General features: G+C 44.4%; 1 protein-coding gene and 1 pseudogene across 1 annotated transcript in view; one reads left to right on the top strand and one right to left on the bottom strand.

Annotated features, from left to right (window-relative positions):
• Positions 1–260: 260 nt before the first annotated feature.
• LOC148775804 (uncharacterized) lies at positions 261–1,052 on the bottom strand (annotated as a pseudogene).
• Positions 1,053–1,165: 113 nt separating this feature from the next.
• The window catches only part of HS6ST3 (heparan sulfate 6-O-sulfotransferase 3), a 751,923-nt gene continuing 730,043 nt past the window's right edge, over positions 1,166–23,045 (top strand). The window contains exon 1 of the mRNA XM_055426575.2: positions 1,166–1,878. Within this exon, the coding sequence (XP_055282550.1) occupies positions 1,166–1,878 (713 nt within the window). The remainder of the gene's footprint in view (positions 1,879–23,045) is intronic.

Raw genomic sequence — 23,045 nt, 5'->3', positions numbered from 1 at the left:
ACGTCTTGTGTAGAGATGAAAAGCAATCCTGAGCCAATATGCCCTGCCAGCAAGGGTCCAGCCAACTTGTGCGAAGTCCTGCCTAGGTGGGTCTGCCCAGCAGTGGGCACGTGTTATTCGTGCAAATCTCCTGGCCAGATTTCTGTCCACTCTCAGATGGAGAAAGCTGCGGATTTGGAGGTCTCGGATTAGCGCCAGCGACGACCTGCTCGCATCCTCTCCTCGCTCCGCCTTTGCCTTTCTTCCGAATCTCTCCACGCTCAAGGCTGAAGGGATTCCCACCCCCAGTTGCCTGCTCGGAGCCCCGCGGAGCCACGGACTCCTCCCCTGGAAACTCCTCCGGGGCTGGGGAAGGCTTTGGCGCATGCTCCGTACCTAGGGCAGGTTTTTTTTTTTTTTTTTGCTGCGGGTAGCAGGGCTCCTGTCACACCGGCTGGCGGGTTGTGGCGGTGCCAGCCAGTGTGTGCGAGTGTGTCTGCGTGCCCGCGCCTGGGCGGACCGACCCGGAGCAGCAGTGCGCCTCGCCCGGGGGAGGCGGCTCCGCACCGGCGCCTCTCCCGCAGCCGCTGTGGGGGGCTCCTCTGCAAACTTGCGGCGGGCGCCGTGCGTCCTCGTGGCTCCGGCACCTGGCGATCCGCGGGCAAAGGCGCCTGGAGCGCGTGCGGCTCGCGGGGCCCGCGGGCGGCCGGGGCGGCGGGGCCGCGCCGCGCCTTCGCCCTTGGCCGGCGCCCTCGAGAGCCCCATGCAGCCCCCGCGCTCGCGGCCGCAGCTGCCCTGCTGCCCGGGGCAGGTCCGGGACCCGAGCCGCGCTCCCCAGCGCCTAAGCGCCGGCGGCGGGATGCCCCGCGCCGCCTGAGAGCGCGCGCGCCGCGCCCGGGGCGGGGAGCCGGGAGCCGGGCGCCCCCGGGAGCCCAGGGCGCCCCACGCCGCCGCCGCCGCCGCGCGCCGGCGCCGGTCTCCCCGCTCGATCCGCAGGCCCGGCTCTGCCAGCCCCGGAGCGCCGGAGTGCCGCGGGGCTGCCAGCCAGCAGCTCGCCCCGGCGTCAGGGGCATGGAGGAGCGGCGGGCTCGGAGCCGCGCCCCGGAGTCCCCGAAACTTCCGAGCTGCCGCGCGTCCGCGTCTCTGCCGCTGTCGCCGCGTAGCCTGCCGGCCTGAGAGCGGGACCATGGATGAAAGGTTCAACAAGTGGCTGCTGACGCCGGTGCTCACTCTCCTCTTCGTGGTCATCATGTACCAGTACGTGTCCCCCTCCTGCTCCAGCTCCTGCGCCAACTTCGGGGAGCAGCCCCGCGCCGGAGAAGCCGGCCAGCCGGCAGCCCCGAGTCCCGCCCGCCGGGCACAGGCGCCGCCCGAGGACTGGGAGCGGCGGCCCCAGCTGCCCCCGCCACCCCGGGGGCCGCCCGAGGGGCCTCGGGGGGCCGCGGCGCCGGAGGACGAGGTCGAGGAGCCAGGGGACCCCGAGGACGAGGAGGCGGAGGCGGAGGAGGAGGAAGAGGAACCGGACCCCGAGGCTCCCGAGAACGGCTCCTTGCCCCGGTTCGTGCCGCGCTTCAACTTCACCCCGAAGGACCTGACCCGCTTCGTGGATTTCAACATCAAGGGGCGCGACGTGATCGTCTTCCTGCACATCCAGAAGACCGGGGGCACCACGTTCGGCCGGCACCTGGTGAAGAACATCCGGCTGGAGCAGCCGTGCAGCTGCAAAGCCGGCCAGAAGAAGTGCACCTGCCACCGGCCAGGCAAGAAGGAGACGTGGCTCTTCTCCCGCTTCTCCACCGGCTGGAGCTGCGGGCTGCACGCCGACTGGACGGAGCTCACCAACTGTGTGCCGGCCATCATGGAGAAGAAAGACTGTCCCCGCAACCACAGCCACACCAGGTACTGTCCCCCGCCGCGTCTCGCTTCCGGCCACCTTCCTACCCACTCCGGCCCACCCCGCCGCCCCCACCCCCAGTCCCGACCAGCCCCCCCCGGCCCCCTGCCGGGCGACCCCGCGTTCCCTCGGCGGCGCCGGGCGGGTGGTTCCCCAGCATCGTCCCGCGCTGCGGGCTGAGGTTTTGGGAGAGGCAGAAGAAACCTTTGGAAAGTGCCCTGGTCTTGAACTCGCTCCTCCGCTAGCCCCCAGCGCTCTTTCCCTCGCCCCAAGGGTGTCGAGAGCTGTCGTCGTCGTTGTGTGTGTGTATGTGTGTGTGAGTGAGAGAGAGAGACCTTTCTTATGCCAGGCACGATGTGGCCTCTCTCTGTGCGTGGAACCCCTGGAATGGCCACGAGGCCTGGGTTAGACCAGCGAGGTCGAATCTTGAACCTAAGTTCTGCGAGTGGAAACTCAAACCCGGTGAAAGGCAGAGGGAGCTGGACGTAGAGAGACAGGGTAGGAGTTTTCCAGGCAGGGCGGGCGAAGCCAGAGACGAGTCAAATCCCTCTGTAAGTGGCTCCTTGGTGGCTGTTCTCAAGGCTCTTGTTGCCGCTTTGAAGACACACGTTAGAATTTCTGCTCCACCTCCATAACCTAACTCTGGAGATGGGCTTTATTGCTGAGCAGCGCCAGTATTTGGACTCCTCCTGTTCTCAGCAATATTTCCACTCTTCCCCCCCAGACCAATCCGTCAACTCATTCTGAAAGCATTTGTTAAAGGCTTCCTGTGTGCCTGGCAGTGTGCTCAATGCTAGGTGCATACAAAGATGTCAGACACAAAATCCCTAGCTTCCTCTCCCACCTCTGTCCCCACCCACTTTAAAATGGTAAGGCCGCTGAGAATTAGGAAAGTTTGAAATCTTAATAGCCAATGAAACTGCTTACCTTATTAACATCCTTGCAGAGAGGCACTGGGCTTGAGAATTTCAGTTTAATGTTCTTTCTGCCCATTGCAATTTGAAGATTAATCTGACATGCTTGCTCAAGGGACTAAAATATTAAAAGCTTGGAACACTGGTTTATTGAGGTTTTTATCTCAAAGGTTTCAAACAGTTTGGTGTAAGGAAATAGGAGTTTAAAAACTCAAGCTCAATATGTTGATATCAGATAGCTTTTGCCTCTGACATTATGGAAAAGCTTCATTTACTGGAAGCTACCCAGATTCTGGAATTCACCACCACTGAAGCATCTAATTCTACTTCATTTCTCCAAGAATGAGCAAAATTTCATTATGGGATTTTTTACTCTGGCAGTTTTTCAAATACTTTCTCTCCTCCCTGCTCCTTTGCCTGTTTAATGGAAATTGCTTAGAATAAGAAACTGGTTGGACTTGGAATGAAAGCACAAGTCTCCTTCCTTAGCATATTTTAAGGACCTTTAACTTTTCAAGATTTCTAATTGTGTAGTGTTTTAGATCCTGCCCCTGTATTTTAGCTTGCAGCAGTTTTTCAGTTGATAATGACTGCCAAACTTCCTACCAAAGGAGGATATTATTTCAGTGAGAGACAGTCTCTGCTACATTTCATCACAAATTACACTTTTTGTATTTATACCTTTATATAATAACTCCTGAATGACCCCAGAGAGTTTACTAGAGTGAATCCCAGCTTCCATTTCACTTAAACTAGAGACTAATTATCACATAGACCTAGCTAGTGATTCTTCAGTAGAGATGGGCATTATTTTCTGTCAATGTCCATAAAACCTTTAGTGAATAGATGAAGATTTTGGAGCAATTAGAGATTATGAAATTTAAGAATATTTGGATTTTTGCTTAGTGATGACATGCTGCTGCTACTGCAGATCCTGCATAGGTTACAGCAGCGAGGTCTTATTTCTACAGGAAATACTATTTCAGGGGCTTCCCTGGTGCTCAAGATGGTAGAGGAAATACCATCTCTTTGCTGGGTAATGGAGGAGAATGCCACCTTGGCTATTTGAACATAGGGTTTCTATTGCGCAGTCAAATGCTTGTCTTTGTTTAATGATAGATTCTTTTCTCCCAGAATCAGAAGTTTTCAGATAAACTTGCACTGGTTTGCTTGTTAAAAAAAATCTCTAATAATGCTTTTATTGGGGCACCATTTTTATAATCCTTCTTCCTCTTCATCTTCACCCCTTCTCCCTTTTCCTGATATTCTCAATTACTTTTCTCCTCTGGATGCTGTAGGGAGGAATAGCTGTGGTGTATGTAAAGGACCCTGCATCAAAAGCGATTGGGAAAAAGTTGAAGAGATGTTCAGCTGCATCTTCCTCACACAGAAGATCGAATTAGTTGTCTGTCATTAGAGTGTCTGTGTATAGCGTTCTACAGTCAACTAGATTAGCCTGGATAATGGAGGGTACATTTCCACAATGCAAAATGGCAGATAATCTATTGCTACATAATGGGAACAAGGTTCTACTTCAAATAGGGCTGCCTCTGAGCAAAATCAAGAAGTAGATCATGTTGACTTCGGTGCCCTAGTCTCTTTGCCTTTGGTTCTTCCGCTGTACCCCCTCTCCATTGCTCACAGGGATCAATGTCCTTGTGGGTCACGGAATACCTGTAAGAGTGAGGATTCTGGAGTCAGATTGTGTGGCTCTTGTGCTTATTAGCTGTGTAAATTAGTAAGTTGCTCTTTCTGAGCCTCAGATTCTTCATCTTATATGTGGATAATAATTGGTACTTAACCTCTTGAGGTCTTATGAGAACTAAAAGAGCAAATACGTGTAAAATGCTTCACATAGTGTTGTCATAATATCTGTGCATTGTATAATATGCTGATACATAGCAGCCAATACTTGGTATGGAGATATATAGTAATATTTAAATATTAGTTGCTAGTTGCAATGTTAGTATTTGCCCTAATCAAGGCCTTCTTCCACAAAAGGATGTGAGGTCATTTCCTCAAGCAGCTTGATGCAAATGGGCCACCTTCATTTATAGAGATGCCATTTTATGATTATTTGTGTGGAGACAAAATCCTAAGTTCAAAACACTGATCAATGACTTGAAAAGTATGAACATTTGGGCACCAGTCATTGCAGAGTGCAGGCTGAGAATCAGGGGTGGGAAGGCGTACCGTGTAACTTAGTGTATTCTGTGGGTGACAGAAACTGTCTGGAATGGTGAGCGAGGAGCTGGGAACAGCTGGGACCAAGGGCCGAAGCAGGGAGCCAACCCTGGAAGGAGATTCTTGGAAGAGTGGGAGGAGCCATCCTGTGTGTTTTAAGGGGCCTGAAAGCAGCAAGGCTCTGGGGCTGGTAGTTTGGGTCCAGTGGGCATTTCTGACCACAGAAATCGGTTAGAATAAGACAGGAAGGTTATAGGAAGACAGCTTGTCTAAATGACCTCTTTTATCGTATTAGTGATGATTTCTTCCCTTTCTTTTTCTTTCTTTTCTCTATTATTTCTTTAGTAGGAGAAGGCAATGCAAGCCACTCCAGTACTATTGCCTAGAAAATCCCATGGATGGAGGAGCCTGGTAGGCTGCAGTCTGTGGGGTCGCTAAGGGTCGGACACGACTGAGCGACTTCACTTTCACTTTTCACTTTCACACATTGGAGAAGGAAATGGCAACCCACTCCAGTGTTCTTGCCTGGAGAATCCCAGGGATGGGGGAGCCTGGTGGGCTTCCGTCTCTGGGGTCACACAGAGTCGGACATGACTGAAGTAACTTAGCAGCAGCAGCAGGTTACTGTTTCTCATCTTTATGCTTCCTTCATTATCCCAGTATGTTTCCCATTTTTGTCTGCCTGCCTAAGTCTTTAGAAGACTCTTCATTACCTTTTGTGGAGTATGGATAGACTCCTGATATTTTATGGCTAAAAAAGACTGAAGAGGTAATCTGGTTCCGTAATTTGTGTGGCCAGTGGGTTATCTAATACTAAGGAGATGTGAAATACATCTTAGGTTTCCACAGGGAACTCACGTCTTCATTTTGATCATTTATATTCAATGTTTTGCCCACCGTTTCTTCTGTTCACTTTAACAAGTATAGTGGAGGGTGTCTTAGGCACCTCCTATGTGCCAGGCCCTGTGATAGGTCTCAGAATATAGTTTGAACAAATAGTGTCAGCCCTATGAACTTAGGTGTTTAGGCAAGATAGACCTTGATCTTCTTCAGTAAGTGAGTATTGCTCTCGTTCTTAAAATTATGATGTAAGAGATTCCATCCATCCCTTTTGTAGGTTGGAATGGCAACTTTTTTATGACCACATTCTGTTGGTCCTGTTAGACTGCTTGCAAAGTTATGAATGTAGTCTTCAATAGGACCCTCTGTGTTGCAGATGATACAAACTTGACTCAAACTCAGTTCAGACAAAGGGGAAATTCTGGCTTAATAACCAGAATGCAGGAAAGACAGAGGTACACCCTGTCTTTCATATTGGACCCTTTTCCACACCCCTTTTCATATTGGACTTATTATTTCAGAATGGCTTATTCCATGAAATGAGTAAATGGCTGTTGAATCTAATAGATCTATGGCTAAGAGGAAAGCAAGCCTTCTCTGAGTTCCAATTGGAAACCTTGGGGAATGACTCTGATTAGCCCAGCTTGGAACTTATGACTATTCTTTCAGCCAATCAGTGTGGTCAGGGAGATGAGCTTCTCTGACCCAATTTGTATCACATGAATGGTGGTGGGTGGTGGTGGGTGGTGGTATGTGTGTTTGTGTGTGTATCACAAGAAGGGGAGCTAGCATAAATACAGCTTCTGGGAAGACCACTGGGTTCTGGATAGTCATTGTAATTGTGTCAGTTATGCTTGTAAATAAACGAGAAATAACCTTCAGATCTCTTTAAAAATTTTTTTAAGACAAATTTTGAGTCATGCTACAATTCCAGTTTATTTGCAGCATCTGGAAACCATGTCATAGGAGGAATAATTGAAGGAGCTGGTAATATTTAATATGGACGTGGGAAAGCAATCCATAAAGATTGCTTTCAAATACTCAAAGAAGGAAGATATGGAAGATGCAGGAGATTTGTTCTGTGTTTTGCCAAAGGATGGGATTAGGATAAGGAAGAGAGAAGTGAGAGGACAAGGATTTCAACTCAGAGTAAGAAAGAACTTCATAAAATGTAACTGTCTACAAGAGAAGGAACTCTTTTGTGAAGTGGTGTGCTCCCCAGCAGTGAACATTTTAGCTAGTTAACCACTGATGTTGGAAAGGAATTTCTTCCTGGGGAAGGGCTTAGCCTGTGTGGCCTTTTATTTGAAGATTCTGTGTTCTGAGTTCAGAGCATCTTTCACCTCTCCTTTCTTGCCTTGTACAGAGAAAACAAAACAGCCCCCATCACACACACAGAGACACAAAAGGATTCTCAATGAACTAGTCAGTTCTTGAAGATCTGTAAACATTTCTACCAAGGAAACTTTTAGTAAAGCATGATTTGATGGTATAGACTATTTTACATCTTTAGGGCCAAAAGCAATAAATAGGTCCTGTATATGAGGATGTCTGCTTCTTCATAATAAGTATAGAAAGGTAAGATGAGAATATATAACACAACTTGGCACATAAAGCCATAGCCGCTTTGAAAGATCATCTGGTTATTGCTTTTCTTTTAGACAACAGTCTAAAATACATAGGAAGCAGCAGAGCTCTGTTTTTCAAAGGCTATCTAGACTATTATGGCCCATACTGCTTTCTAAGGGATAATCTTTTTGATGTCTCTTCTAATTAGAAATGTTGAACTGCAAAGAAGGTTAATTTTCACCATCAGGTTTGTGTGCAGCATAAAACCAAGGAGATAAGAGAGTGTTCTGTCTATGTACCATATCCACTTATATGTTCATTACAGGGTCTCTTAAAGTATGGCTTCTGGTTCAAACCTCTGATATTTGCTATAAATCAGAAGGAAGTTGCATTAAACTCATTCAGGTTTTTTTTTTTTTTGAGTTGTGAAGATAAAACTGGAAATGGTTAATGCTAAGATATGATTTATTTTTCTGCATTTTCCTGGCTGCTTACCTTGGGATTTTTGAAAGGGTTGAATTCAGAGAAATATAAATGTTTGTGTAATAATTGGAAGCTAAGTAAATTTAGCCACTAGCGATGTGGATTTGCCTAATCTTAGACTGTTATAGTATTATTCCCCAAAGCTAATTATTACCGTCTCATTTTGACTAAGGACAATCAGAAGCTTATGCCATTTGAAAGTTATTTATGCTTGATAATGAATTAAACAGGTTTAATTGAGACTGGCAAATCCTAATGTGATTTTAAGAGTCATGAAATAAATTATTGGGCCAAGGAATAGATTTAGTATGAAAACAAGTAAATGGGGAACCCAAATTAATATTTTGTATTAATCAATTATCTTATTTTCAATTTTGTTAAATTATGGATATTATGGATAAATTCCTGTTGATTTTAATTGGCCAATAGAACTTCGTTTTTTATAGCTAAGCATTTAAATATGTGTTGGGAAATGTACCAAATACTTGTTAACCTAGAAAATGTTATTTATTTGTATCTTCCTCTAGAAAATGCAGTTATTCAGTAAAACATATGTAAAGTTCCCAGCACAGAGATTGACCTATAGAAGTCCAATGTTAGCAAAACATATACTCTATATTCTAGATTAATTAAAAAAAAATATTAGCATAACTTGACAAGACTTTGGTTCTTTGAAAGTTGGGATTGTCAAACATTTGGTGTCCTGCCTCTCTTATTTTGTGTCATGCAAATTTGAACTGTTAATAGTTGCCTTTCATAATTAGCAAGATGTCGATTCCTCTTATTTGCCAGAAGAAGAGTCAAAGTAAGTATTCAGCCCAGGGGTTATTAGAACATTCTAGGGGGTCTCTCCTCTTAATATGCCACAGCTCAGAAATTCATCTGGGTACAGACAGATGTTCTTGCCTCTTGGGAAGGTTAGCCTCATCGTTTATTCTCACTTTAGGAAAAGAATCTGCTGAAACCAAGAGCAGGGGAACTCTGATGTAGGATGGGTGGAGGAGAAAAGTACCAATAATGTAGACTCTGAATCATTACTGGTTAAAGCCAGATGGTCGAGGTGGTTGTGGTTAGGGATAGTCATTTTGGAGAGCAATGGAAGGAGACCTTGAATTAGGAAAACAGTCCTCAGCAGAAATTGGAGAAAATCCATGAAAAATACACTAGCCCCTGAATATTCCTGAAAATCGTGCTGATGCCCAGCTTGTGAATGCAATTAGGGTCATGTATAGAGTAGGGGCAGAGAAGGCAATGGCACCCCACTCCAGTACTCTCGCCTAGAAAATCCCATGGGCGGAGGAGCCTGGTAGGCTGCAGTCCATGGGGTCGCTAAGAGTCGGACACGACTGAGCAACTTCACTTTCACTTTTCACTTTCATGCATTGGAGAAGGAAATGGCAACCCACTCCAGTGTTCTTGCCTGGAGAATCCCAGGGACGGGGGAGCCTGATGGGCTGCCGTCTATGGGGTTGCACAGAGTTGGACACGACTGAAGTGACTTAGCAGCAGCAGCAGCATAGAGTAGGGGCTGTGAAGTCAAATCAGCTCGATTTTAACCTGGCTCAACCACTTGCTGTCACGTAATCCTGAGTAAGTCAGTTACCTGCTCTGGAAAATGGGAGGAATAATAATGATGTTATCTCACGGTAAGTGCTAAGAATGTGTGTCAATCTTCAAACAGCCTGGCACAGAAAAAGTGTCTTTTTAAAAATTTTCTCATGGGTCTCAAACATCTGTGCTGTTCTGTGTGAAAAGAAAATGGTAAGTAAACTTGTATGTTGTGTTTTGAATCTGCAACTTTTCATCCTGAATGAGGCAGAAATGAACTTGCAAGGTATGATGCAAGAGAAAAGCCATAAATGATAAAAGTAAATGTTATTTCTCTGGATACCATGGGCATGCAATGGGCACTTAATTAATGCTGTGCATAGAGACTTTCGTTCTTTCTTTTCTTCAACGTATTTTATTTTTTTATGGGATATTAATGAAATAGCAACAAAAATGTTTAAACACATACAATTAAATTCATAAATGAAGCCATCCTGTGGTGAAATTGAATTAGTTGCCTGTGGGCACATAAATATTTGTAGTTCATCGCTGTTGTTAATATAGTACCATGCTTTTATTGGTAAGTACTGGGTCATTTATTGTCAGAAGCTTGCCTTTAATACCATATGTTCATGGTTGCCTCTGCCTTCTAGTTTCTTCACAAACAAAGGAGGGTAGAAAAGCTAACCACCTTGATGTCCTCCATATCCATTTATTATGTTTTACAGAGTATTTCTTCCAAAGAATTCAAGATTATGGATGTAAGACTGTAAACCTGGATGGCAGCTTCTGCATTTTGTGGGCTCTAGTTAGGAACTTGCAGAATAGTATAGATTTACTTAAAAATGAAAACACAGACCCAGAAGAAAGAGTAACCATAACTTTAAACATAAGTATATGGTAGCTTGCCTGTGTGTGTAAATCTGCAGAGAGGACCCATATAACACAGTGAAGAGCAAGGTGACATGTCTAGGAAGAGAGAACAAACAGTGATAATGCAGAGTGTAAATTAGAAGGATGCTACAGAGGAGAGTGAGGTGAGAAGGACAGAAGTAGTCAAGGTGAAGTTTGAAATCCTTAACTGAACCAGAAAGATGGTGGTATTGAGAGTAGAGGTCAGAGATGCATCTTGTACGCAATGATTTGTCTCATTAGTACATTTACGGGGCGTATTAATAAGCACCTATCTAAGAGGCCACCTGACTTGCAGGGCTGGTGTATCTGAATGCTGCTGCTGTTCTTTTATTTACTTACACGTTCCTTTTCTGTATCAGGCTGCTGTCTCAGACATGGGTAGCTGTATTGTTGGTCCTGGCAGCAGAAAGAGGCACCCTGTCTGATTGCCAAGGGCCTATTAACAGAGGTAGGGATTGAGGAACGGTACAAACATTGGACATACAGTTCATTGTAAGTAGTAACAAGGAAAGCAGTTAACTGCCCTGGGTGTGAAGTAACAGAGTTGGGCAGGCAGTGTCAACACTCCACGTCTACAGGTGTCTTACAAGAAGAGCTACAGTCTCAGTGGTAGGAAGGGCTGCCTGCCGGCATATGGAGCTCAGGCAGAGAGGAGCTAGTGGGGAGGAAATACCTTGTCTCCTTCCCCTCCCACCTGTCCTCCCATTGTCTTCCAGTGGCTGGATTTACCTGGCAGCTAAAGGACATGTGCGATTCTCATTCCACATGCTTCACCGAGGCAGAGAAGGGCGGAAAATGGATTTGGGGTTGCAGAGGTAGCAGATATGAACATGGAGAATAACTTGCACAGTGACTTAAAATAGTTGGAAGTTTCTTCTGATTCATTTTATAAATGCCCCGTTCAATCCTACACATGAGACTGAGAACAAGTACCCTTTCCTTTAGAACCTGTAGCACATGTTTTCAATATGGACCGTTAGTCTCCAACCCAAAGAATGGTGGAAGAAGCAAAGAAAGCTCAGCAATGGAGCTGTCACCGTAACAAGTGACTTTTCACTGAGTAATAACAATTCAGAGTTCTGGTGTTTTGTCCCCCTGGTGCCCCAGAATTGATTGGCTATCATGACATATTTGAGCAGTTAGATCTGTATTTTGATGCAGATCCAGATAATATACATTTTAAATTATATCTCTGTGTGGTACTTTATAAATTTGAAGTTACATAACAATACTGGTTAAGATACTACAAAATAATTTGCAGAACTGGCTCCAGTTTATGAGATGAGATGCTTTCTGCTGCTTAGATTTTCTTCTAAGAACATTAAGCACATTAAAAATAATATTAATGTGGCTTTAAGTCTCTGAAGGTAACAGGTGAGGGAGGAAAAAAATTATATCACACTTGAAACTATTCTAATGTTTTAAGTTTTAATTTTAAAAGGCTTTTGAGACACTATTTCGATCTTTATTTGAGGGGGATAGGATGTGCTTGGGGCTTCCCTGGTGACTCAGTGGTAAAGAATCCACCTGTCAAGCAGGAAGCATGGGTTCGATTCCTAGGTTGGGAAGATCCTTTGGAGAAGGAAATTGCAACCCACTTCAGTATTCTTGCCTGAAAAAACCCATGGACAGAAGAGCCTGGTAAGTAGAGTCCATGGGGTCACAAAGAGTCAGACATGATTTGGCGACTAAACAGTAGCAACAAGGATATACTTGAAAGTATATATTCATGGAACTATGCTTAAAAACGTTATGAACCTGGAATCACCTAATATTAGACGTGGGCTTCCCTGGTAGCTCAGTTGGTAAAGAATCCACCTACAATGCAGGAGACCCCAGTTCAATATCTGGGTTGGAAAGAGCTGCTGGAGAAGGGATAGGCTACCCACTCCAATATTCTTGGGCTTCTCTGGTGGCTCAGCTGGTAAAGAATCCGCCTGCAATGTGGGAGACTTGGGTTCGATCCCTGGGTTGGGAGAATCCCCTGGAGAAGGGAACGGGTACTGAAAAATAGTGAAATGAAGTTGGCATCTGAGAAAACTCAGTAAAGGTGAAAGAAATCACCAGTTCCCTGCTTGAGTTGACAGAGTCATCACGCCATGAGCAAAATGCTGTTCAACGTTTGAATTTGTAGATGACAAAAGCCACTTTTAGTGCAAAGTCTGAACCTAGTGCATGGATTGGGATTGGTGTTAAGTTCATTTCTCTGATCTATAGGGTGGATTTTGTGTTGCTGGGAGCACCATCCGCCGTGAAGAACATGCCAACCTCCATCCTCTTTCACGGCCCTTCTTATGCACAATACTTTTTTGTCGTTTTCTGGGACAGCATTTTATGACAAGGTTAGAGTCAGCAACACTCTGTAAACGCAAGGGTCATCTTCAGGCCCGTACATCTGTATGAAAGTGACTTGCCCTGAAAAAATGGGCTTAGGGTGTTGTTTTCTGCTGGCTTTGAAAGCCATTAGCAGTAAGGAAACTGCATGCTGTTCAGCTGGATTTAAGTCCAGTCAACTGAAAGATTCTGGGAGAAGTTTGAGAGAAATTTTTCTTCCGCACATAGCTTCGCTAAATTTATCATTGTGCCTTCCATATAAGATGAACGAGGTAGATTAATGGATTGTTCTATTTCTAATATTTCTATTTATAAACATGCTATTAATACTTTTCTTGATAAATAAATATCAAAAGTATTGTGTATATAAACGTCTGGCAACACAAAGGAACTTAGTGACATTGGAAGTGTCAAATTTATTACCTGATGCATTTTTAGTCTGAAAATGTTTGTCAACTATCCTGAGCCATTCTTTATCTTTTAAATTCATACTTAAGCCTACAATCCACTATGGTAGATAAATTTCTTTGCTTTGAAAGTTTTATTCTCCTAGTTCCTTATGTGTGCTATAAAGAATAATTAATGTAATGAAAAATCAATATTGTGTATAAATTATTTAAGCTTTACTATCATTGTAATTTTCTCTTCAACACCTATTGATCAGCAACAATTCATTTGTTAATTTCTTCCTAATAAGTTATTCATTGTATTAGGTCTGGAGTAGTGCTGTTCCTGCACTTTCACAAATAAGTCATGAATTACTAATGATACATGGGACAGGTTAACCTGCTAGTAAGTGCTGTGAGATGGAAAACAGCCGAGGGCAGTCATTTGAGATGCTGTCCTATAGAAACTCTGTGTAGCCGGACAACTGCTGATAACTAAATGAGCAGACTCTTGCAAGACATTCATTTGTACTCCCAAATTTAACGTGAACCTATTTTTTTCCAGGTAAAGAAAGGCCTTGCTGCTGCTGCTAAGTCACTTCAGTCATGTCCGACTCTGTATGACCCCATAGACGGCAGCCCACCAGGCTCCCCCTTCCCTGGGATTCTCCAGGCAAGAACACTGGAGTGGGTTGCCATTTCCTTCTCCAATGCATGAAAGTGAAAAGTGAAGTCACTCAGACGTGTCCGATTCTTAGTGACCCCATGGACTGCAGCCTACCAGGCTTCCCCATCCGTGGGATTTTCCAGGCAAAAGTACTGGAGTGGGTTGCCATTGCCTTCTCTGAAAGAAAGGACTTAGCATTGGCTGATTCTGTCTCAACAGCATTTCCTAGATCCAGTAAAGCCAAGAGGCAAAGAACATCAGTTCTGAAGCCCAGATTTGGGTTTAGGCCCTGATTCTACCCACCAGGGCTTCCCTGGTGGCTCAGCCTTAACGAATATGCCTGCCAATACAGGAGAAACAAGATACACAGGTTCCAACCTTGGGTCAGTAAGATCCCCTGGAGTAGAAAATGGTAAACCTCCCCTGTACTCTTGCCTGGAAAATTCCATGGGCAGAGGAGCCTGGCAAGCTACTGTCCCATGGGGTTGCAAAGAGTCGGACATGACTGAGCAATTGAACACACAACACACTCAGACCTGATCCTGTCCTGAATTATTATGTGAATTAGCGCACATTTACACACTCAATCTGTAAAACAGTGATAAAAACTTTTCTACCTGGTATTAGTGTGGGTTTGTAACCTGGGGGCTTGCCAGGTGAAATCTGAAGGTGGCATCACACAGGAAAGCAGGGAGAGACTGAAGGAAGAGCTAGGCAAATCACTCCAGGGTAGGTGGCAGGTGTAATAAGCAAGGAAGCTCACATGTGAGGTTTGTCTTTAGTGGTAACAAGATAGGTAGACCTCTGCGCCCACCTACTAGAATCTTTATATAGAGGTTTTATATACAGTTTATATAGAGGTTTTAGTGAGGTTCATGCATGGAGGCTGTTCTGAACCACACCCTACTCTCTTGAGACTGTGTCTTTGAAACAGCTTGAGGGTGGAAACAGTGGATGGCACTTCCATTTCAAGGACCAAGGAAGAGGAGCCTCTGATTGCTTGGGTCCAGCTCTTGGGTCATCCTCTTGATGACCCCCTCCAATGATTAATGATGATGAGCACGTGAGTGAAGGCACACAAACACTCACGTGTGCATATGTTCCTTTTGTAATTCAGTTTTTATCTCCTTGGTTCTCTTGTTTGGGGGGAATATAAGTGTCCTAAATGTGTTGGTTATTAAATGCCATTTTGACTGTCGTCCTTTGGATTACTTCAAGAGAGTGGAAAAAAGTCTGAGACCTTTGGGAAACCCAGTGAGATTCAAGTCCGAGAATTCAGACTGTCCACAAACTGTCTTCATGGCAAAGAGAACATTTACATCAGTGAATCTGGACCAGGAAGGCAAAGTGGTATCCTGTGAAAAGCTTTACAGCTGTGATCAGGCAACCAGAGTTTGAATCTAGACTTCCTCATTGGTTTGCTGTTTATTGTTTGGCCTTCCTGCCGAAATTTAAGTTTCCTGAAGATGGGGACTGTTTTGTTTCCTTCTGCATCCTCAGTGCCTAGACTAGGGCTGGTACATTACGGCTGTCAAGTAAGTGACTGAATAAATGAAAACAAGCATAGATAAATTTACAGGTTTATTGGACAATTTGGATAAGACTATATATCCTCTTTTTTTTAAGAGTTGTTGTGGATTAAGGAAATGACTCTGAAGGCACTTCATAAAGTATAAAATACTATACAAATTTAAATTTATATTGACAGTGAGAATCCATTTGATATAGAATGGAGAAGGAAGGAAAGTTGGATTTTGGAAGTGCACTGCATATATAATCCAGCTTTTATAGAGAGCTTCAAAAATTGGGAATGACAAAGATGCAGTTGAAAAATATGTAAAATACACATTCAGCTCAATAACTTGTTGAAGTAATGAGCACTTTCTTTTAAAACAGGACATAATATATCTTAAAAGGTCTGTTAGAACACATAAGTCTTTTCCTTATACTCTCAGGAAGCCCTTTTTTTTCCCCAGGGATTTGGCACAGATCAAGGTACAAAAGTTTCTTTTCTCTCCCATTGCTTTACCCTTTTGAGAAAGTTATCCAGGAGTTAATATTTTAAATTTTGTATCCATTCTTTTTTCATTATTTTCACATGACAGCTATAAATTAAGGCTATTGGTTAATAATATGTCTTGCAAGTGAGCTCAGAATGTAACTTCATTTGAGCTGATTTAGGATGTGATAATCCACTGAGCGCTTCACTATATAACTTGGTTTTGCAACTAATTATGGAGAAAGAAAGAACATAAAATAAAATCTTCCAGAGGCTAGAGTTTGCATGATAATACACATCTATTAGGAGAATAATTTTCCTTAGTAATGAGTTAATTTTTATACATGAGGCAATGCCTGATCGCTTCCAGAGGATATACACACTTGCATGGGCAGAGACCTAGAAGCACACACAGCTCCTGACCTAGAGTGGAGTCTTGGAAGAGGTTCAAGAAACCAATGGAAAACCATGAGAGGTGTGATGCCTGTGGTGGGAGGTGACCCGGGAGAACTGATGCCAGCATGATCATTTATTGAACTCTTCGTCTTAACAGCAGCCCTCGGAAGCATGGAGAAGTGTCCCATTTTGAAGATGAAGAATTTGTATATGTTTATTAGGATGCCATCAGCAGCATTTAGCAAAAACTCAAATTCAAATTGCCTTAATAAGACATTTTTAAATCTCATAACAAGCCCAGAGGGAACTGATTGATTCTGTCTCAGTAGCGTTTTCCAGATCCAGTTAAGCGAAGAATATAAATTCTGGAACTCAACCCTGGGTTTAAAGCTTGACTCTAGCATGTATTCACTGTGAGATTTTGCTCTAATTTCCTGAATTCTTCAGGCTTCTTTCTCTTTGTGTAAAACAGTGATAAAAAACATTCCTACCAGGTATTAGTGGTGAGCATCGTATGATCTTTCTGAAAAATTATTTATTTGTTTATTTTTGGCTGTCCTGGGTCTTCGTTGCTGCAGGTGGGCTTTCTCTAGTTACGCGGAGTGGGGGCTCCTCTTTATTGTGGTGGCTTCTCTTGTTGCAGAGCACAGGCTCTAGGCACCTGGGTTTCAGTAGTTGCAGCTTGCAGGCTCTAGAGCATGGGTTCAGTAGTGGTGGCACGTGGGCTTAGTTGCCGCACAGCAGGTGGAATCCTCCTGGACTAGGGATCAAACCCATGTCCCCCGCACCACCGGGAAGTCTGTATATATGAGTTAATGCACACAGATATTTAGGAGAATACCTGAAGTATAGTAAGCACTTGTTAAATGTTGCTGCTAAGTCACTTCAGTCATGTCCGACTCTGTGTGACCCCATAGACGGCAGCCCACCAGGCTCCCCCGTCCCTGGGATTCTCCAGGCAAGAACACTGGAGTGGGCTGTCATTTCCTTCTCCAATGTGTGAAAGTGAAAAGTGAAAGGGAAGTCGCTCAGTCATGTCTGACTTGTAGCGACCCCATGGACTGCAGCCTACCAGGCTCCTCCGTCCAAGAGTACTGGAGTGGCTTGCCTTTGCTTTCTCCGTGTTAAATGTTAGCTGGTGTTATTTTACTGAGGACCCAGATGGTTTTCCACATCTTTACTCTGCCACCCTGAGCTTGCTGACTTGGGCCATAGGCTGCCTTCCTCATGGTTGCTAGAACGCTGTGGATGCATGGAGAATTTCCTGGCCACGTGAACAATGATTCAAGTGGAAGTGGTGACATCCCCATCGGGAAACTAATTGCTGGCAATGGCATCAGACCCTCCAGGATTTGTCCCTGAAGATGGGGCTAGGATTGCCCTCCCCTGAGTCACACGTGGACAGCAGAACAAACTGGGGGCTCTCCCAGCAAAGGAAAGGAGGGATGGATGTTGGAGAGGCTATCAATACCATCTCCATCTTCTTTTAGAGAGTCACATGGGATTAAATTGTAAAGCTAGACTTCCAACCCAGGGCTCACTTCCGAGTTCTAGCCTGTCAAATATTCTAACTGTGTCTGCTAAAAGTGCTGCATTTCTGTGATTGGGCAAAGACCTGGGATTGTTATTATTTTAAAAAGTATTTGTTTATTTATCTGACTGCACCGGACATATGGGTTCCCTCACGGCTCAGATGGTAAAGAATCTGCCTTCTGTGCAGGAGACTTGGGTTCGATCCCTGGGTTGGGAAGAAGCCCTGGAGAAGGGAATGGCAACCCATTCCAGTATTCTTGCCTGAAGAATTCTGAGAACAGAGGAGCCTGGCGGGCTACATTCCATGGGATTGCAAAGAGTCAGACATGACTGAGCGATTAACACTATAAGAAGGGTTCTAGTCAGTATCACCACTTGCTTACTATTTTCTTGGAGAAAGAAATGTCAACCCATTCCAGTATTCTTGCCTGGGGAATTCCATGGACAGAGGAGCCCAGCAGGTGACAGTCCATGGAATTGCAAGAGTCGGACATGATTTAGTGACTAAATCACCACCAGATGTTAGTTGTGGCATATGAGATCTAGTTCCCTGATGAAGGATTGAACCTGGGCCCCCTGCATTGAAACTGTGGAGTCTTAGCTGCTGGACCACCAGGGAAGTCCCAGGTCAGGGGTTGTTTATTGATTTTTTTTTTCTTCTATTGGTTCAGTTAACTTCAACATACATTTATTGAGTATCTGCTGCTGCTGCTGCTAAGTCGCTTCAGTCGTGTCCGACTCTGTGCAACCCCATAGATGGCAGCCCACCAGGCTCCCCCGTCTCCAGGATTCTCCAATTGGATTCTCCAACTGGAGTGGGTTGCCATTTCCTTCTCCAATGCATGAAAGTGAAAAGTGAAAGTGAAGTCGCTCAGTCGTGTCCGACTCTTCGCAACCCCATGGACTGCAGCCTACCAGGCTCCTTCGTCCATGGGATTTTCCAGGCAAGAGTACCAGAGTGGAGTACCATTGCCTTCTCCAATTGAGTATCTACTATGTACCAATTACATACAGTTCAAGTTCAGGGAAGTCAGAGGGAGAAGAAAGAGTGATTACTGCTGCCATTTTGACTGGTTACTCTGTTCTAGGCAAAGTGATTTATGGATATAAGTACTTACATTAGGTAGGTGGTATTGTCATCTCCATTGTACAGATGGGAAAATGAAGTTCAGTGGTATTAAGTGACTTCTCCATGGTCGCAGAACTAATCATTGGGGAAGCAGTTAGGTGTTGTAACCCAGGTGTATCTGATTTCAGGACCACCTCTCTTATCCTCGGTTGTGCTAATGCTGTGTGCATTGGACTGCTATCTGGGCAGGGAGGAAGAGTACCAGCAGGAGGAAGGCAGGACCAAGGTAGACCTAGGTGGGCTACCATCAGAGCCTCATTTTCTAGTTTTTGTACTTCGTGCTTTGACATCTGGGGCCTTGCTGCTGCTTGAGGGATTGCGTCTCCCAGGTTAGCTCATTTTTTTTCAGCTAATAAATGAGCATGATTTCATATGCAAACCAACCAATCCAGAGCCTGAACCCACAACTGTTTTCTTTTTCAAGGCTTTATACTCCAGGCCACTATCCCCTCTGCCATAATCACCCCAGGGCTAGGTATCAGGCAACTTGGGATGACCCTTCTTCCCCAAAGCCCACGAAAAGTTTTCAGACTAGCCTGTCCTGCCTGAACCCATGCACTCTGCTTCACTTGTTCTTCCGTGGGAAACCACAGCAAAGGCTCTTGCCCACATTCCCCCCTTGCTTCTTCATCTCCTGAATGACCCTGGTGCTTCCCTCTGTGGCCCTGTGTGGCATACATACCTGTGAGCATAAACAACTTCTTCCTTCATGACAGTCATTTTCATGTCAGCTTGTCTTCAGTTCAGTCACGCTGTCGTGTCTGACTCTTTGCGACCCCATGGACTGCAGTGCGCCAGACATCCCTGTCCATCACCAGCTCCCAGAGCTTGCTCAAACTCATGTCCGTCGAGTCAGTGATGCCATCCAACCATCGCATCCTCTGTTGTCTGCTTTTCCTCCCGCCTCCAATCCTTTCCAGCATCAGGGTCTTTTCAAATGAGTCAGCTCTTCACCTCAGGTGGCCAAAATAATGGAATTTCAGCTTTAGCATCAGTCCTTCCGATGAACATTCAGGACTGATTTCCTTTAGGATGGACTGGTTGGATCTCCTTGCAGTCCAAGGGACTCTCAAGAGTCTTCTCTAACACCACAGTTCAAAAGCACCAATTCTTCGGTGCTAAGCTTTCTTTATAGTCCAACACTCACATCCATACATGACTACTGGAAAAACCATAGCCTTGACTAGATGGATCTTTGTTGGCAAAGTAATGTCTCTGCTTTTTAATATGCTGCCTAGGTTGGTCATATCTTTTCTTCCAAGGAGCAAGTGTCTTTTAATTTCATGGCTGCAGTCACCATCTGCAGTGATTTTGGAGCCCCCCAAAATAAGGTCTCTCACTGTTTCCACTGTTTCCCCATTTATTTGCTATGAAATGATGGGACCAGATACCATGATCTTACTTTTCTGAAGGTTAAGTTTTAAGTCAGCTTTTTAACTCCTCTTTCACTTTCTTTTTTTTTTTTTGTGGATGGCTTAACATTTATTTAAGCTCATTGATCTGAAAATGTGGTCCACTGGAGAAGGGAATGGCAAACCACTACAACATTCTTGCCTTGAGAATCCCATGAACGGTATAAAAAGGTAAAAAGGGGAAGAATAATGTATTTTTATACTTCATTAGCTTTAGGAGCTAAAGAGCACAAGATTTAGAGACAATCTGGGGTCCTACAGCTGTGTTTTTTCCTTAGTACTCAATGTCAATGAGCAAAGTAACCAGACCTCTTCCTTCAATTTAGAAGTAAGTTTTGTTTGTGTTATTTTATCTTACTTTATTTTCTTTATTTTTTGGCCTCACCTGGCAGCTTGCAGGATCTTAGTTCCCGGACCAGGTATTCAATCTGGGCCCATAGCAATGAAAGCTCAGAGTCCTAACCACTGGACTTCCAGGAAATTCCCTTTCAGTGAAAGACCTTTATGAGTGAAAGATCTTTATGTTGCTTCTGTACTCTAACACCATCTTAGTCAATCACGATGTGGTTTGGAAATCTCCTTTTTATTAAAGTTTTTAAAAAGGGAGTACTCTTGGGTATTTCATTTCTCAATTTTTAGACAGAAGCAACAGCAAGAGAAGGGATCCTTGACAATATGAAATGAAACAAACAATTCTTTCAATATTTCTCAGTCTCTATATCCCCTGTGAGTAAAGAAAAGCGAGCAAAGACTGTATAGATGAAACTGAACATTCAGATGCTTTGTACATATGAAGAAGCATCACTTCAGTTTAGTTCAGTCACTCAGTTGTGTCCGACTCTTTGCGACCCCATGAGTCACAGCATGCCAGGCCTCCCTGTCCATCACCAACTCCTGGAGTTCACTCAAATTCATGTCCATCGAGTCGGTGATGCCATCCAGCCATCTCATTCTCTGTCATCCCCTTCTCCTCCCGCCCCCATTCCCTCCCAGCATCAGAGTCTTTTCCAGTGAGTCAACTCTTCGCATGAGATGGCCAAAGTACTGGAGTTTCAGCTTTAGCATCAGTCCCTCCAATGAACATCCAGGATTGATCTCCTTTAGAATGGACTGGTTGGATCTCCTTGCAGTACAAGGGACTCTCAAGAGTCTTCTCCAACACCACAGTTCAAAAGCATCAATTCTTCGGTGATCAGCTTTCTTCACAGTCCAACTCTTACATCCATACATGACTACTGGAAAAACCACAGCCTTGACTAGAAGGACATTGGTTGGCAAAGTAATGCCTCTGCTTTTTAATATGCTATCTAGGTTGGTCATAACTTTCCTTCCAAGGAGTAAGCGTCTTTTAATTTCATGGCTGCAGTCAGCATCCACAGTGATTTTGGAGCCAAAAAAAATAAAGTCTGAGAGTGTTTCCACTGTTTCCCCATCTATTTCCCATAAAGTGATGAGACCAGATGCCATGACCTTTGTTTTCTGAATGTTGAGCTTCAAGCCAACTTTTTCACTCTCCTCTTTCACTTTCATCAAGAGGTTTATTAGTTCCTCTTCACTTTCTGGCATAACGGTGGTGTCATCTGCATATCTGAGGTTATTGATATTTCTCCCGGCAATCTTGATTCCAGCTTGTGCTTCTTCCAGCCCAGCATTCATGATGTACTCTGCATAGAAGTTAAATAAGCAGGGTGACAATATACAACCTTGCTGCTGCTGCTGCTAAGTCACTTCAGTCGTGTCCAACTCTGTGTGACCCCATAGACGGCAGCCCACCAGGCTCCCCCGTCCCTGGGATTCTCCAGGCAAGAACACTAGAGTGGGTTGCCATTTCCTTCTCCAACCTCTTTCACTTTCATCAAGAGACTTTTTAGTTCCTCTTTGCTTTCTGCCACAAGGGTGGTGTCATCTGCATATCTGAGGTTATTGATATTTCTCCCACCAATCTTTATTTCAGCTTGTGCTTCATCCAGCCCAACATTTCACATAGTGTACTCTGCATAGAACTTAAATAAACAGGATGACAATATACAACCTTTAGGTACTCCTTTTCAAATTTGGAACCAGTCTGTTGTTCCATGTCTGGTTCTAACTGTTGCTTCTTGACCTGCATGCCAATTTCTCAGGAGGCAGGTTAGGTGGTCTGGTATTCCTATCTCTTGAAGAATTTTCCATAGTTTGTTGTGATCCACACAGTCAAAGGGTTTGGCTTAGTCAATAAAGCAGAAGTAAATGTTTTTCTGGAACTCTTTTGCTTTTTCGATGATCCAGCGGATGTTGGCAATTTGATCTCTGGTTCCTCTTCCTTTTCTAAATCCAGCTTGAACGTCTGGAAGTTCTTGGGTCACATACTGTTGAAGCCTAGTTTGGAGAATTTTGAGCATTACTTTGCTAGCAGGTGAGATGAGTACAGTTGTGCCATAGTTTGAGCATTCTTTGGCATTGCCTTTCTTTTGGATTGGAATGAAAATTGACCTCTTCCAGTCTGGTGGCCACTGCTGAGTTTTCCAAATTTGTTGGCATATTGAGTGCAGCACTTGCATAGCATCATGTTTTAGGATTTGAACACACCATCTTGGTTATGTGGGTCATGATCTTTTTTGTATAGTTCTTCTGTGTTTTCTTGCCACCCGTTAATATCTTCTGCTTCTGTTAGGTCCATACCTTTTCTGTCCTTTATTGTACCCATCTTTGCATGAAATGCTCTCTTGGTATATCCAATTTTCTCGAAGAGATCTCTATTCTTTCCCATTCTATTGTTTTCCTCTATTTCTTTACACTGATCATTGAGGAAGGCTTTCTTATCTCTCCTTGCTATTCTTTGGAATTCTGCATTCTGATGGGTATGTATTTCCTTTTCTCCTTT

This window comes from Moschus berezovskii, chromosome 13, assembly GCF_049115385.1.
Source record: "Moschus berezovskii isolate FMDL1 chromosome 13, NW_MosBer_1.0, whole genome shotgun sequence".
Classification (NCBI taxonomy): Eukaryota; Metazoa; Chordata; class Mammalia; order Artiodactyla; family Moschidae; genus Moschus; species Moschus berezovskii.
Note: the sequence above shows the minus strand (reverse complement) of the source record. Positions and strands in the feature narration are given on the sequence as shown.